The 16,815-nt window shown below is 26.5% G+C and overlaps 9 protein-coding genes across 9 annotated transcripts; 6 read left to right on the top strand and 3 right to left on the bottom strand. All coding sequences in view use genetic code 12, as the record gives it.

Annotated features, from left to right (window-relative positions):
- Positions 1 to 1,396: 1,396 nt before the first annotated feature.
- Positions 1,397 to 2,887, top strand: KGF55_004818 (uncharacterized protein; the record flags this gene model as incomplete). Its single annotated transcript, XM_051759763.1, has 1 exon — positions 1,397 to 2,887. The coding sequence occupies one exon, from the start codon at positions 1,397 to 1,399 to the stop codon at positions 2,885 to 2,887; it is 1,491 nt and encodes a 496-aa protein (XP_051612412.1).
- Positions 2,888 to 2,904: 17 nt separating this feature from the next.
- Positions 2,905 to 3,544, bottom strand: MTR2 (Mtr2p; the record flags this gene model as incomplete). Its single annotated transcript, XM_051759762.1, has 2 exons — positions 2,905 to 3,443; positions 3,526 to 3,544. 2 exons carry the CDS (start codon positions 3,542 to 3,544, stop codon positions 2,905 to 2,907), a joined length of 558 nt encoding a protein of 185 aa, XP_051612411.1.
- A 2,206-nt stretch (positions 3,545 to 5,750) lies between these two features.
- On the top strand, positions 5,751 to 7,241 carry ASH1 (DNA-binding transcription repressor; the record flags this gene model as incomplete). The annotated part of the gene is made up of 1 exon (XM_051759760.1): positions 5,751 to 7,241. The coding sequence occupies one exon, from the start codon at positions 5,751 to 5,753 to the stop codon at positions 7,239 to 7,241; it is 1,491 nt and encodes a 496-aa protein (XP_051612410.1).
- A 260-nt stretch (positions 7,242 to 7,501) lies between these two features.
- Positions 7,502 to 8,626, top strand: KGF55_004815 (ubiquitin domain-containing protein DSK2; the record flags this gene model as incomplete). Its single annotated transcript, XM_051759759.1, has 1 exon — positions 7,502 to 8,626. One exon carries the CDS (start codon positions 7,502 to 7,504, stop codon positions 8,624 to 8,626), a length of 1,125 nt encoding a protein of 374 aa, XP_051612409.1.
- A 214-nt stretch (positions 8,627 to 8,840) lies between these two features.
- On the top strand, positions 8,841 to 10,130 carry KGF55_004814 (uncharacterized protein; the record flags this gene model as incomplete). Its single annotated transcript, XM_051759758.1, has 1 exon — positions 8,841 to 10,130. The coding sequence occupies one exon, from the start codon at positions 8,841 to 8,843 to the stop codon at positions 10,128 to 10,130; it is 1,290 nt and encodes a 429-aa protein (XP_051612408.1).
- A 756-nt stretch (positions 10,131 to 10,886) lies between these two features.
- Positions 10,887 to 13,370, top strand: TPS3 (trehalose 6-phosphate synthase/phosphatase complex subunit; the record flags this gene model as incomplete). Its single annotated transcript, XM_051759757.1, has 2 exons — positions 10,887 to 10,909; positions 10,973 to 13,370. The coding sequence occupies 2 exons, from the start codon at positions 10,887 to 10,889 to the stop codon at positions 13,368 to 13,370; spliced, it is 2,421 nt and encodes an 806-aa protein (XP_051612407.1).
- Positions 13,371 to 13,377: 7 nt separating this feature from the next.
- Positions 13,378 to 14,235, bottom strand: KGF55_004812 (uncharacterized protein; the record flags this gene model as incomplete). Its single annotated transcript, XM_051759756.1, has 1 exon — positions 13,378 to 14,235. The coding sequence occupies one exon, from the start codon at positions 14,233 to 14,235 to the stop codon at positions 13,378 to 13,380; it is 858 nt and encodes a 285-aa protein (XP_051612406.1).
- Positions 14,236 to 14,553: 318 nt separating this feature from the next.
- Positions 14,554 to 15,012, top strand: TIF11 (Tif11p; the record flags this gene model as incomplete). The annotated part of the gene is made up of 1 exon (XM_051759755.1): positions 14,554 to 15,012. One exon carries the CDS (start codon positions 14,554 to 14,556, stop codon positions 15,010 to 15,012), a length of 459 nt encoding a protein of 152 aa, XP_051612405.1.
- A 126-nt stretch (positions 15,013 to 15,138) lies between these two features.
- Positions 15,139 to 16,206, bottom strand: KGF55_004810 (uncharacterized protein; the record flags this gene model as incomplete). Its single annotated transcript, XM_051759754.1, has 1 exon — positions 15,139 to 16,206. One exon carries the CDS (start codon positions 16,204 to 16,206, stop codon positions 15,139 to 15,141), a length of 1,068 nt encoding a protein of 355 aa, XP_051612404.1.
- Between the last annotated feature and the right edge of the window lie 609 nt (positions 16,207 to 16,815).

Genomic DNA, 16,815 nt, shown 5'->3' with positions numbered 1-16,815 from the left:
TAAAAATCAACATTATTAGCTCTATTTTTAATAACCATTTCAAATCATTATTTGCGTAAAAACTCGAGTAAATTTAGTGAACTATTTAGGTTAGGTGATTATATGATCAATCTGATTTATTATCACACAATTTAATATTTAGTATAACCTGATGTGTTAATAGGCCCATATAAAGAATCAAATCAACAAAATTCAACCTTATCGGTTATGAATAAGTTAGTTTATTCGAGTAATAATTGGTTTGAATGAGTAGACATGTTGACCTAAGAGAGTGTCTGATTTTAAATTCAACTTGCAACTGATGAACGTTTCAAAAATGCATGAGTCTTGAACCTAATTCGTCTTTATCTGATTTATCTCTCTCAGTTCTATAATCAGCTTTGTCTCTAATCATGCATTAACTTTACCTTGTCGACATGATTTATAGATATCCTGCTAGTCTTCTTTTCCTTTGTGAGTACAAATTGTTTCTTTTTTATACAAATGATTTTTGAGATCCCAAGCAAGATGATTCAATTGATGGTAATTGAAACAATCATTCAATTTTGAATAATTTCTAAGAGTGTGTTCAACTGTTTAGACAGTAAGCGCAATGAATTATGTCCTTCAATTTACAAACACTTCATAATTAAACACCGCCCGTACTGTCTAAACAAAGAAACACACCAAAGAAATTTTTCAAGATTAAATAATTGTTTTTGTTGGCACTTTACCAGTTTTTAATAAAACTATGAGGAAAGCATGTTTGTTTTCTTTAATGCCTAACATTTTCGATAAAATTTGAAAATTTTCGAGTGGTGTCAGAATTAAGTAATTATGAAACAAATCTAATCAACTGTTGGTTCACTAAAAACTTTGAATGATATTGATAGTTCTATTTAATACACATAAGTCGACATCCATTATAAGGAAATTGTTGTTCTTTGAACTTTGTACATACTCCAGAATGAGAAAGATGGATGAAGGAAAAGATTGTGGTGGATTTCTGAATTTCTCCAAGTTTGATAACACAAAAATTTAATCATTTTCTTATCGTAGATAATAGAACAAATTTAAAACAATAAAGGTTATCCATCATTCACTATCATCACTTCTTCATTTCAACCTCTTCAATTCATCCAGCACCAAAATAATACAGATCATCAATCATTATTAGCATCACTTCTTTATTTACTATAGTGCTATGATAATCAAACTATTCACATTCCTAACTACATTTTTTTTAACCCACTTAACTACTTGGTCAACCACAAATGAATCTTCATCAATACGACCTTTAAAATGGAATGATATTAATTTTCTATCTACCACTGATACACATTCATGGTTTGGAGGGCACATAAATCAAAAACAATACAATGCAAATTGGGGAGATTTTATATCATTTGTTGAAAATATGAGAGAATTAGCTAAAAAACAAAATCAAGATCTTTTATTAATTGATAGTGGTGATAAAATTGATGGTTCAGGTATATCAGATATTTCCAAAATTCATGGTCAATATTCAACTCCCATATTTGTTAAACAAAATTATGATATTTTAACTATTGGAAATCATGAATTATATTTATTAGAAAGTTCAATTCAAGAATTTAAAGCTGTACAAGAATATTTTCCAGATAATTATATAACTTCAAATGTTGAATTTAATAATAATGGAACTTTTGTACCGTTCGGTTCAAAATTTAAATATTTTGAAACTGAAATTAAAAAAACTAGAATATTAGCATTTGGTTTCTTGTTTGATTTTAAAAGATTTAATTCTGGAACTAAAGTTACTCCAATAAAAGAAGAAATTGAAAAACAATGGTTTAAAGATACACTAAAACAATATCAAGGTAAAGTTGATTTAATTGTAATTGCTGGTCATACTCCAATAGATCATAATTGGCCCGAATTTTATCATTTACATAAACATTTACGTAAATATTATCCAAATACTATAATACAATATTTTGGAGGTCATAGTCATATTAGAGATTTTTCAATTTTTGATAAAAATTCAACAGGAATACAAAGTGGTAGATATTGTGAAACTGTTGGATGGGTAAGTATTGATTTAAATAAGAAAGATTTAGAAACAAAAGAAAGATTTTCAAGATCTTATATTGATTTTAATTTAAATTCATTTCATAAACATTCAAAGAAAGATATAAAAAATTTTGATTCTGAAAAAGGTATAGAAGTTACAAAACTTGTTGCTAAAACAAGAAAAGATTTAAAGTTAAATACTCAAATTGGAACTGTTCATTCTAATTATTATGTTGATTATGTTCCAATAGATCATCCAAAAAATATTTTTAATTTAATAACAAATCAAGTTTTAAATGATTTACCTGGATCAGGAGAAAGAATTATTATAATAAATACAGGATCAATAAGATATGATTTATATAAAGGTCCATATACAATAGATTCTCAATATATTGTATCACCATTTGAAAATAAATGGGTTAATTTAACAGTTCCAAAATCAATTGCAACAAAAGTTGCAGAAAAATTAAATGAAGCAAGTTATATTTCTACAACAAGATTAAAACCTCCTCATCATTATTTAAAAAAAGAAATTGTTTATAGTGATGAAGCAAAAGATAAAAAACTATCAAAAGGATATGTTACTCATGATGATTTTGGATCAAATGGTGATGACACACCACATAAACCAGTTATAAATTTTGATATTCCAAATGTTGTACAAAGTGTTCAATTAAATAATGAAATTGAATCATTTATTGATTTAGTATTTTATGATTTTATAACACCAAATATAAAATGGGCCCTAAAGGAATTAAATTATGAAATTCAAGAAGGTGAAAATCCAACTAATTATTCAGAAATATTTTTAGGTAAATTATTAAATAATTATATAGCTGAAAAATCACCATAAATTTTAGATCATTATCATTATATATTTAAAGTTGTATCTTTCGGCACATAAGTAAATCTATAATCTAAACTATTTATTATTTCTCCTCCTCCACTAGTTGTACTACCGAAATTATTATCAACTACAACATTTCCATTTATTCCAAACCATGAACCCCATATAGGTCTATTACTCTTTACAATAGTTGCTGGTTCTTGAATTAAATCTGCATTTTCTCCTAATCTATTCCTACCACTTTGATCAAATTTAACTTTTCCTGAAAAATTTATAATAAAAGTATTTGTACCAGGAATTAAATGACAATCAAAACTTGTTAATTGATGAAATGATATGGGAGTATTTAACCATTTTTTTTGAAATATTAATTTTGAATTTTCATTTTGTTGTAAATTAGGTATTATGGGGCTCCCATTTATAATTATTGCTGAATTTTGTTTTAAATTTGAACCAAATTGAGTTGCATAACTTTCAACATTTAAAAAATTTGAATTTGTTGAATTATATTGTGCATCTAATGATGCAAAGAAATTTTTTAGAAATGGTTCAATTGGTTGTGCTAGATGATTGTTAGCAGATGATACATTGATGATAAAGTATTTTTGACAAAAAATGTGGTTGCGTTGATTCTTTTTACATACTCGGATCTTGTTGATTCATTTTTTTTTTATTATGATGTAATATTTATGGAAAATCTACTTTTTGGTCTAAGTTATGTACCTTAAACAATTTGTTTCATATTGATTTCAGTTCTTCAAGTGGTAGTGCACATTTTTCAATTTCATTTGGTAGTAACCTTTACTTAATACGACTTAATTGCTTTTTTTAACAATCTCGCACGAGTTCAATTGTGTTTCATGATTAGCCTAATTGAAACCTGAAATTATGAACCACATGCAATGTCATAGCAATTTAAAGTCAAGTTTTATTATGAGGTGAGACGAATTTCAAATAATAAGAGTTTCTGCTTTTAGGTCACCCTCAATCCCCAGGATTTAAGATAGGGGAAATTGAAATTCGTTTACATATAAATAAATTTCAATATCTCGAGAATTTGAGACAGTTAGAGATAGGCTTAAAGGAATAAATACTAAATTATAATAAAATGTCAGGAAAACAACAAGCAGAAGGTATAGCAGCAAGTGTCATTGGAAGTGTTGGAGGTAATAAATTAGCTGATCATCTTCCAGGTGGAAATGCTACGAGAATGGCATTAGGAATAGGTGGTGGTGTTGCAGGTGGTGAAGCTGCTAATAAAGCTGAACAACATCATGAAGAAAATAAAGGAGATTAAGAATTTTGATATTCAGTATAATGAGTTTGAATTGAGATTGTATAAAAATGCACATGTAAACAAATCATGGAGACTTTCATCAACCTTCTTACTAGCAGGATTAATTAGACTTCAATCTACAACTCAAGGTTGTTGGTAGTTAGTAATATACAACATTTAGTTTTTTGAAAGGTTTTTAGTATCAATTCTTTCAATGTCTATGTTCGTGCTACCGTCAACTTCTAAACCAATAGCCCCTCAATTAGTACAAGAATTACTATTCTCAGCCCTGATTTCGCTAATAAATCTGATTGAATCACCTCTGCGAGATTGTGAATTACTAGTCAAATATCCGATATTTACTAGAAATGATTATCACATAAGTGAAAATATTAACTTCAGCAACCAGCTCATCAATCGTGTACTACATTAAATCCAATGATCCAAACTACAATCTAAAGAAACAATTTGAAATCAACAAGTAAACTAATTTGATTTTAGACGAAATAGCCTCGTCTATCAACGTACCTGATTTATCCAAAAAAATCTGAAGTATTACATGTTGACGCGGCTAATCAATGATGAGTAATTAAGTAACAGATTTAAGCTGGTTCAAGATCTAAAAATAGGTTATTAGATCAAAATCAAAATCATTCTATGAATCAATATTGATATAGTGTTGTTTCATGAAAAAATGCTAGCTAGTTAAAGTCAATATCTCAAAATCAAACATAAATCAAATTGCTTGCAAATCAAATCAAATTTGGAATTATGAAATGTTATATTTGTACTAATAAGATGAGTTGTTAAGTATAGATCTATGATTTTGTGTTTTATAGATTTCGTAAAAAATTTAAGCTTTTTTTTTTACTTGCAAAAAATATTAAAGCTTGCATCAGCAGAACTACCAAATGATCAAGTATCCCAAATTGGAATTAATTTAACTAAATTGGGATAATTAATTACTTACATTATAGTTATAAACTATATAGAATCAATATAATAGAAGAAATTAATTAGATATCAGAATCTAAAATTTAAAAGGGAATCAAAAATTGTAGTACTAAATCAAGATTAAAATTGTAATTTTTTAATTTTAATTTTGATTTGATCTCCATAGTTTAATCTGATGCTATTTATTCAAAAATAAAAATGGCTTGTATTCTTATTCTATTGCATAATGAGTCTCTTTCTTTGTTCCTTAAGTTCTTATTTTAAGTAGATCAACAAGTAAAATTTAGTATTAATTTAAAATTAAATATTTATATAAACAGATTTGATTTTCTCCATAAAAAATAATATTTACCTCATTTTGATTTGACAATTATAGTATCTCATACCAACAATTTACTTTACATTCATTAATAATTTTCACTTTTCATTTCAGTTTCATTCATTTTTAGCATTTTGATAAGTTTACCCCCTAACTAATAATTTTCAAAACAAGAACAGAACTCCAACTTTTACATAAAAATTTTCCAATCCTTTATTATTAACTACTATTCATTCGTTTCAAATTTCAAATTTCAATATTTTTGACACAAATATCTGAAGTTTTACATAATAATCCAATTCCTTCAATTATTTATTACCATGAGTTTAGTACAAACAATGATGTTTTCAGATCAATTAAATACACATTTTAGATCAAGAAGTTTTGAATTAATTAAAGAAGCAAAAACTGCAAGAATTAATAAAAGATCATTTAGTGATGATTTAAATTCAAATAATTCTTCATCAACAAAAAGATCAAGAACTGCTCCACCTTCACCACCATATGATTCAAAATCAAAATTAATTATATCAAATTTTATAAAACCAAAATTAAATCATCAAATTAGATCAAAATCTTTATCACCAAATAAAAAATTTACTTTATTATCACCTTCTAATTCAACTCAGTCTTCACCAAATACTTCTCCTAAAATTCAATTACCTAGTATTACAGCAACATTAAACACAACAACAGGAGCAACCACGACCACAACCACAGCTGGGACTACCACAAAAACAACCGAAAAACCAGTTATTCCAACTGTATCATTAGATTATTTTGATACATATAAACCAAATGATGAAAATTGGAGATATGAATTATTAGATAAAATAACAAAAGAATCAAAACATTTTCATTTAAATCAATATAATTATCTTAATAAATTAAATGATAATAAACCAAATTTTGATTCAAAAATAAGTACAAAAATTCAATATACTTCTCCTGTAAAAATTAAAAATGATAATAAACAATTAAATTTTCCATTTGAATCAAATTATACTTATTTAAATCAAACTTATATGAAAGATGTTAAAAATTATCCTGAATATTTAGAATTAGCTCAATCATTAATTAAACTTTCTGATTCTAAAATTCAACCAAGATCATCATCAAATGATTCAAATATACAACATATTCATCATCATCCACAACAACAACCTCAACATCTTCCTTCTATGCATCAATTTCCTCCACCACCACAACAAACTCAGTCACAACAACATCATCCAATTTATAATACTTCATTACCGCTGGTCGGTTCTTCATTTTATCAACATAATAATAATCAAACTGTATTACCAAGTATTTCTCAAACTTTACCAAATATTCAACAGTTTTCAACTTCAATATCATCAAATTCATCAACATCATCATCATTAATATATAATTATCAAAATTCTCCACAAACTCATAAATTTATACCTATTTCACCAATTCAAAATTCTTCAAATTTGAAAATTAAATCAAGATCAGAATTAATAAAATCACCACCACCACAAACAACAAACAAATCTTCTTCTCATTCTCATACTTCAAGAACTTGTATATCATGTGGATCAGATCAATCACCATGTTGGAGACCTTCATGGTCAATAAAACAAGGTCAATTATGTAATTCTTGTGGTTTAAGATATAAAAAGACATCAGCAAGGTGTCTTAATGATTTATGTAAAAAAATTCCTGCAAAGGGTGAATGGTCTCTTATGCAAAGTAAAGGAAAAGTATTATTTGAAGATGGTATGAAAGGTTTTAGTTGTTTAGATTGTGGTTGGAGAGTTGAAGTTAATAATGAGCATCTTCATTGAAACTGTGAATTGTGAATTGATTTTAGTTTAGTTTAGTTAGTTTAGAATACCTCTATCGTCATATTTGTCATTAATATATTAATCGTTTCTAGTAGAACCTTGTTAACTTGGTAACTCTATCAAAGTTTCTTGATGATGTAATTTTACTTAATTTCTCCGAAGGCAACAAACAAATTTAAAATTTGGTGAGAATTTAGATTTACGTATCTTGATAATCAAACCACCAAACAAGAACAACAAACAAGTAGTATCAATAGACAATGTCAGATATAACGATCACTGTCAAATCATCAGGTGATAAGAAATATGAAATATCTTTCAATCCTTCAATTACAATACTAGATTTAAAAAATAAAATTGAAGAAAAATCATCAATTCCTTCATCAAGTCAAAGATTAATTTATTCAGGTAAAGTTTTAAAAGATGATCAAACTGCTGAATCTTATAAGATTCAAAATGGTCATACTATTCATTTAGTTAAAAGTGCTAATGCTTCAACATCATCTTCATCTTCTACACCTGCAGCTAATTCTTCAACTACTTCCACCACTAATCAAAATCAAACTTCATCTCAGCAATCTCAGCCATCTGTTCCTTCAAATATAGCTGCAGGTCAAGGATCATTTAATCCATTAGCAGATTTAACTGGTGCACGTTATGCAGGATATACTCAATTACCTTCTGCTTCAATGTTTGGACCAGATGGAGGAATGAATTCAAATTTACCAGATCCTGAACAATTAAATTCAATGTTATCAAATCCAATGTTTCAAGAACAAATGAATTCAATGTTATCAAATCCTCAAATGTTAGATTTTTTAATTCAACAAAATCCTCAATTAAGATCAATGGGTCCACAAGTTAGAGAAATGATGCAAAGTCCAATGTTTAGACAAATGTTAAGTAATCCTGAAATGTTAAGATCTATGATGCAAATGCAACAAGGTGGTGCTGGTGCAGGTGAATTTGGTAATATTTTTGGTGGAGGTGCTGGTGCAGGTGCTTCTTCATTCCCTGCTCCTGGTGCAAATCCAACAACTGAAAATATTACAAATAATGAAGAGAATAATTCAACTGCTCAAACTAATAATAGTCAACAAACAACTAATCCGGCAACTAATCCAGCTGCTAATCCATTTGCTGGATTATTTGGAGGAATGCCACCAATTGATCCCTCTGTGTTATTTGGTGGTGCCGGTGCTGGTGCTGGTGCTGGTGCTCAAACAACTCCACAAGATAATAGACCACCAGAAGAAAGATATGAACAACAATTAAGACAATTAAATGATATGGGATTTTATGATTTTGATAGAAATGTTGAAGCTTTAAGACGTACTGGTGGAAGTGTACAAGGAGCAATTGAATATCTACTATCACATGTTTGAATTAAATAGCTATTTAATGAACTTTTTATATATAAAAATCTTAAATTTAAATGTACAAAACTTAACAATCATTGAAAATAAATTTGTTCTGTATATGTTGTAGCACAAAATCGTTTTTCTGAAAATAGATTTTAAAGTAGAATATCAACTTTTCTAGTAAACAAGCTAACATCACCATACTACAACGAATGATGCAATACTCAGAATCTAAACAATGTCGACTGAATCAATAAACCTAGAGAATTTCCAATTATCTAAAATTATAGCAGTACTATTAAAATCACAAGATTATCAATTTACAAAAACATTTTTAGATCAAATAACAGACTTAACAATACGATATTTACATACAATAGTATCTAATTTACAAGAATATACTCAATTGCAAAGACGTAAAATTCCATCATTATCTGATTTAAATATCTTATTAAAGTTTCATGAAATACTGATTAATGATTTAATTATAGAAATACTAAAGAGTAAAAAATTTAAAAATCATAATCAAATAAATTCAATAATAAATACCAATCAACAACAAGATATAGAAGAAAATGAATCATCATTACCATTTTTTCAAAATGAAACATATGCAATTACAAAAGTAGTACCAAATAATATAAAAAAACCAAATTATATACCAAATTATTTACCAGATTTACCACCAGATTATACTTATCAAACAACATCACAATATAATGAACCAATTAATGATTTAAAACAGCTTAGAATAAAATTAATTGAAGAAAGTAGATTAACTGAAAAGGCTTTATATAAATTAATTGAAAATGATGAAGTTGAATTAAATAAAAAAATTAAATTTGAAAATGAATTATCTGAGTTGTTGAGAAAACAACAAGAACAAGAAGAAGTAGTTAAAAGAAAGGAAGATGATGGTAAAATGGACGGAATAGAAGAGGCGAAGTCAGGAGATGTGACAGAGGTGAAATCAGGAGACACAACAAAGGTTAAGAAAGAAGAGGAAACCGATACAAGTATAGAGCCAATTACAACCACAGAACTAAGTGCAAATATAGAACCAAGTCCAACTACAGAAATCAAAGAAGAAATTTCTGAACAAGTAACACCTACCCAAGATTCAATTAATAAATTTGATTTCATAGAATATGCTAAAAAACGAAAAAAAATAGCCTTAAAAAAACAAAAATTAAAGGAACTAAAAAATGAAAAAAGACAATCAAACATATTTATGAAAGCAGAAACCTATTATTCACCATATGCAACAAAACAACCAAATGAAGAAATAAATCAATATTTTAAAAATATTTTAAATGAAGAATTTAAAAAAGTTATTGTATCAATAAGAATTAATGAAATTAAAAAACAGGAAGAAATTCAAAAACAAAAGGAATTAAAAGAATTAAAAGAAAAAGAATTTAAAGAACAAAATGAAATTCAATTTAATTTTGGTAATAATAATAACAATTCTGTTCTTAATGGTAATGATGATGATGATATAGATAGTGATGATATGGACGATTTTTAGGAAAATATGTACTATATATGTAACTTTTCAATAAAGACACTTACTCTTCACAGTTTAGGTTATAAAATACCTGTTTGAAACAGCAATACACTATTTATGGAACTTTGTTTTCGGAAATTTGAAACGAGTGAATCGAAATGAAATTGAGACGGAACTGCGACGACTTTTTTGTGAAAATTACGTCAGTGGTGAGATCAAATTAAAACCAGACCAAAATAATCCAACGCAGCCATGGTAATGAAGTCTCGGTCTTTGCATTTGCTAAGACAATCTGAAAGAATGTTTCAAATTTAGCCTAATACTAAAATTAGTTCCAAAATACCCCTTTTTTTAGAAAATAAATTTGTTATAATAAACGTTGATATCATCTATGTAGATCCAAATTAAAGATTTAAACAGTTATAACTGATATTCTGTTAAATCGAGTAACTATTTACCCCTAATCTTGTCTGCTCCATTCGGAATTATACAGAAATTTCCTGTTCTTTATTGTTCTGTCGAGTCGAGTTAATCAAACATTGCTATTTTCAATAATTTCTATATGGAATTTTCTATAAACGTTGTTTGATTTTGTACTATAACTAATAAACTCAATTAAAAAAATAATTTATCAACTTTTTTTTCAGTAGAAAATACAATTGCTTTTGTATTTCATCATTATGATATAGCATTTATTTTGTACTTTTAACTTATTATAACTAAGAAACTTTCATTTTCATCAATTGATAAACTAATTCTATAGACTTTTATACAAATATGACAGTTATTGTTGGATCATTGTATGTATTTGCTCAATCATTAACCATAGCCAATTGAAAAACCAAATTTACTAACTTTTTCAGATTTCTTCCTTATACGGTACATTTTCAAATAGCTAAAGATCAATATGATTATTTAAAACAAGAAGATAGTTCAAAATTACAATCAATACAATTATCTGGAGAAAATTCAATAATTGGATCTAATAATAATTCAACTTCACAATTTCCAATAATTGATAGTACTACTTCAGATCAAGCTTCAATTATTCCATCATTATTAAGTCAAAAATTAAATTTATCATCATCTACACCAAAATCTCAATCATCAACTTTAAATAATTCAATTCGTTCAGATACTCCTGAAGGATTTTTTTATAATCAAAGAAATATTTTACAAAGGAATAAATCAAATAGTAATACAAATACATTGAAATCATCATCAACAACAGGATCAACAGGGTCGACCGGAGTAACTTCAACCACCACAGCAAGTCCAGATCATCATTATATTCAACCAAGACCAAGATTAGGAAATAGAATAGATAGTTCAATATTAGATCCAAAAAAGCCAACTTCAGATGGCGTAACAAGTATAAAAATTTCAAGATCATCAACTAATTTATCATCATCAAGTCCAAATTATGTTGTTAATAGTGGTATAAGACCTCCAAATCATAGATCAAATTCTTCATTTTTAAGAAATAATAGCACTAGTACTGAAAATCAAAAATTTGGTTTTACTATTCATGGAAATAGTAGTTATAATTCTATATTATCTGAAGAAGGAGAGAGAAATAATAATAATAATAGCAGTAGTGGAGGAGGTGCTGGTAGTAGTGATAATAAGAACAAAAGTAACACCGAAAATAATGCAATGATCCCCTCCTCATTTGAAGATGAAGATGAAGATGGTTTAACAGGTTTTGAAAAAAATTATAAACATTCTGTTTCAAATAATAGAAGATTAGCTCCATTTGGTGGATTTTCAAAACCTGGTATTGAACATACTTTATGGAATGAAGAAAATATTTTTGATACTGCTGAATGGACTGTTGATTCAAGTGATGATGGTAATGGTTCATTAACTAAAGCTTTAGATATTTCTGTTAAAAATGGAATATTAGATCAAAATAAATGGGTTGGTATTATAGCAATGCCAAGTGATACTATATCAGAAGATGTTAAAAATAAAATTTCATCAAAATTAAGTAAAGAATATAATTGTGATGCTGTTTTTCCTAATGATATTACATTTGAAGGTCATTATAAATCATTTTGTAAACAGATTCTTTGGCCAACTTTACATTATCAAATTCCTGATGATCCAAAATCAAAAGCTTTTGAAGATCATACTTGGGGTCATTATAAATTAATGAATCAAATTATAGCAAATAAATTAGTTGAAACTTTTATTGAAACAAATGGTGATTGTAATTTTGAAGATTCTCAAAATATGATTTGGATTCATGATTATCATTTATTATTAGTTCCAAAAATGATTAGAGAAAAATTACCAAATGTTAAAATTGGATTTTTTTTACATGTTTCTTTTCCAAGTTCTGAAGTATTTAGATGTTTTGCTCAAAGAAATGAATTATTGGAGGGAATGTTAGGAGCTAATTGTATTTCTTTCCAAACTAATGAATATATTCGTCATTTTAGACAAACTTGTAATACTTTATTAAATGATGTTATAGTTAATGATAATGAAATTATTTATAAAAATCAATTAACTATAGTAAATACAATACCAGTTGGAATTGATTCACCATCATTAAGAACGAAAGTTTATAGTGAAGAAGTTAAAGAATGGAGAAAATTAATTAGAGAACGATGGAATTCAGAAAAATTAATAATAAGTAGAGATAAATTAGATAAATTAAGAGGTATAAAACAAAAATTATTAGCTTATGAAAAATTTCTTATAAATAATCCAAAATTTATTGAAGATACTGTATTAATTCAAATTTGTATTGGATCATCATCTGATCAAAATTATGAAAATGAAATTATGAAAATTATTTCAAGAATTAATTCATTACCTGAAAATATTTCAATAAATCAACCTGTTGTATTATTACAAAAAGATATTGAATTTGAACAATATTTGGCATTACAATGTGAAGCAGAAACTTTTATTGTAAGTTCAATGAGAGAAGGTTTAAATTTAACATGTCATGAATTTATAACTGCAACAGAAGAAAAAAAATCTCCTTTAATTTTAAGTGAATTTACTGGTTCTTCTGATTTATTATCATGTAATGGAAAAGGAGCTCAATTAATAAATCCATGGGATTTAAAAAAATTTTCAGAAACCTTTTTGTATGCTTTAAATATGTCCAAGGATGAAAAATTAAAAAGATGGGAAAATTGTCATCATTTTGTATTAACTCAAGATTCAAAACATTGGGTTGAACATTGTTTGGAAAGTATAAATAATGCATGGGATAAGCAAAAACAATATCAACAGCAACATTAAAGTGGGTCTATATTTGTTTATCTTTATAACTCAACAATACCATATCATTAATTTCTTTTAAATTATTTAAAAATTCCAATTTTTCATCATTTTTTGTAATTTCATTTGTTTTATTCCAATAATAATTTAAAAATTCATCTTCTGTTATAAAATTTTTATTTGATTTATCTCTATTAACACACCAAAGATTTTCTTTTAATCTTTTATGAGTTTCTCTTTCATCTTCCATTCTTGAAAGAATTTGCTTTTTTGTGAGGTGATTATCGCCACTACTACTCTCATTTTTATTTCGTATATTGAATAATTGATCTACTTCTATATCTTCATCAATTGCAGGTTTTTTCTCTAATTCAATTCCATCAATTTGCAGTTTTCTTTTCCTTTGTAATATAATTTTCCATGCAATATTTAAAGAATCTTCATCTTCATTTATCATGATATCATTTTCATCAATTAACCAACAATTATTAAATTTATCTTTGTAGTCTTCATAATTAAATTTATAATATTTCAGTATATTACATAACCCATTAAAAATTGAATTTAAATTTGTTAAATTATTAACTGGACAAACCAAATTTATTATCTTTGGTAAATTTAATTTCAAACTATGAATATAAGCACCATTTAATTTTAAATTATTAAAACTTTCTATAATTAAAATTTCAATAAATTGGAAAATAAAAGATTTTAAATTTAAATCTATCTTGGAATCTTCCAACACAGTTATTATTGATGGTATTATATAATCTTCTTTATCTGAATTTTTTAAAGCAAAATAACTTGCTTTTGTTAACAGTTGAATATGAGGTGTTAAATTTTTTAAAATGGTTGTAAATTGATTTGCTACTTCAAAATCATCCATGTTGCTGTTGTGGTTGTTTGGTTAAATTGTGGGGATTGTTGGTTAATTTAAGTAACGTGGATTGGTTAAATACTGTGGGTGGTTGAAGTCAGGTTATGTAGGTCCTTAAATAAATATTGATAAACACAAGTTGGTTGTAAATAATAATAGTTATGATGTATTTTGTATGTCAATATAAAATCAATGTCAAATAAAATCAGTGTCGTGAGTTTGCGACTTAAAATTTTTTATCTTTTGCTTCATGAGTTTGAATTTTTTCATTGTTTCATAATCATCACAAGATATTTAATTATATATAATCAGATTAACCTCACAACAATGGGTAAATCAGGTAAAGGTAAAGGAGGTAAGAATAGAAGAAGAGGTAAAAATGATAATAGTGGACAAAAAAGAGAATTAATTTTAAAAGAAGAAGGTCAAGAATATGCACAAATAACAAAAATGTTAGGAAATGGTAGAATTGAAGTACAATGTTTTGATTCAATAAAAAGAATGGGTCATATAAGAGGTAAAATGAGAAAAAAAGTATGGATGGGACAAGGTGATATAATATTAGTAAGTTTAAGAGATTTTCAAGATGATCAATGTGATGTTGTACATAAATATAATTCAGATGAAGCAAGATCTTTAAAACAATTAGGTGAATTACCTGAAAATGCTAAAATTAATGAAACTGATACTTTTGGAGCTGATGAAGATGAAGATGTTAATTTCGAATTTGGTGGTGCTGATGAATCTGAATCTGAAGATGAAGAATTAGATATTGACGATATATAAATAACTGCATTTTACCTACTTTTTAATAATATTGTATATTAATAGAATGAAAAGAAGAAAAAAATTGGAAAAAATTGGAAAATCATGGAAAATAATGTCAAAATGTCAATGTTCTTTTATTTAATCTTACTCTATTTCAAAACTATCAACTCGTCTTAATGCTACTTGTTCTTCTAAATCAGATCCTCTACGTAATTGCATAGATCTTCTAACAGTTGAAAATGATCCAACTCCATTATCTAATGGTCCCATATCTTTTGATGTATGAACTCCAAATAATTCTCTATGACGAGCATCACCATCATCATCATCTTTTCTTGCAATATTTAATAAATAAACACCACTAAATATTATTAAAAATCCTATTAATAATGATATAATATCAACTGCTGATGATGTATTAAAACCTTTAAATAATATAAATGATGCAGCTAATGTAAAAGTTGTAAATGTAACATAATATAAAGGATTTACAATTGATGTATCAAATTTATCTAATGCTTTATTAAAATAATTCATTTGAGTTATAATACATATTGCAACAACTATTAAAAATAAATAAGTTGAAATATGAGTAAATTGATTATTCCCACTTAAAGTTAATTTTAATGCAATACCAAATGCTTTTATTGACATAACTGATATAGAACCAACTGATGAACATATAGATAAATAAATCATTGGATTTGTATTTCCATATTTTGGAACAATTTTATAAATCATAAATAATGAATATAATCCAACTATAGTACAATAAAATAAAAATCCAGGTTGTGTAGCATAATTTAAAATTTCATCAACTGTTTCAACTTCTTTATCTGGTGGTGCATGTAATACTATTATAACTGAACCCATTAAACAAATTGCACAACCCATTTTCCCCAATGTTCCTAATTCTTCTTTTAAAAAAATTGCAGCTAATACTGCACCTATAATAACTGATAATGCACCCAAGGGAGTAACTAATATAGCAGGTGCAAAAGTATAAGCAGCAAAATTTGCAATTTCTCCAATTGCCATTGTTATCATTCCTCCCCACCATATTGGATTTTGTAAATAATCTTTTGGTTGTACATTTGTTGAAGAACTTCTTGCTGATGCATCCATTAGACCCTTTTTTGTTATAATAAATGATGTACCAATAGCTAATGAAGAAGACATGGCTAATGCAAGTCCTATATATTTATCATCCATTGTCATGATTTATCTATAGTATTATCATATATGAGGTGATCTATTAGTTTGTTAGTTTAGTTTAGTTAAGTTGAAGAAATAGCCTAATTGGTTGTTGTTGTTGTAGTTGGCTGAGTATTCTATTATCTAAATTTCTATTTTTAATAAATTTTCAATTTCGAGACAAAAATAAAAAAACACGTCAAATGAAGATTTATTAATAGAAGTAATCGAATCATGATAGACACGTCTTAGATGAAGAGATATAGCATAGATCTAACTCAACTCAGATCTCTATTGAAGATAAAGCTATATAACATAACAAAACAAAAACCCATGTTTAAATATATAGTAAATTTGTAGACATAACTCTCCTTTTCTTTTCCCACAATCCCAACCAAAAATGCCAAATTATAAAGAATATGAAAAATTTATTAATCAAAATATCTTATTCATTTATCAATTTTATAAAATTATATTCATTAAATTTGTAAAACTAATTTTAAATTCAATTAAAATTTCAAAAAATGTAATTAAATCAGAAAATTCAATTGATGATTTATGGTTAATTTTTAATATTTTAACAAGTTTTACTGGATTAATTTGGTTATATTTATGGCAAAACTCAAC

The sequence above is a fragment of the Candida pseudojiufengensis genome (assembly GCF_024610245.1).
Source record: "Candida pseudojiufengensis strain CBS 10847 chromosome Unknown scaffold11, whole genome shotgun sequence".
NCBI classification, from domain to species: Eukaryota; Fungi; Ascomycota; class Pichiomycetes; order Serinales; family Debaryomycetaceae; genus Lodderomyces; species Lodderomyces pseudojiufengensis.
The sequence above is the reverse complement of the archived record's forward strand: the minus strand, read 5'-3'. Positions and strand labels throughout refer to the sequence as shown.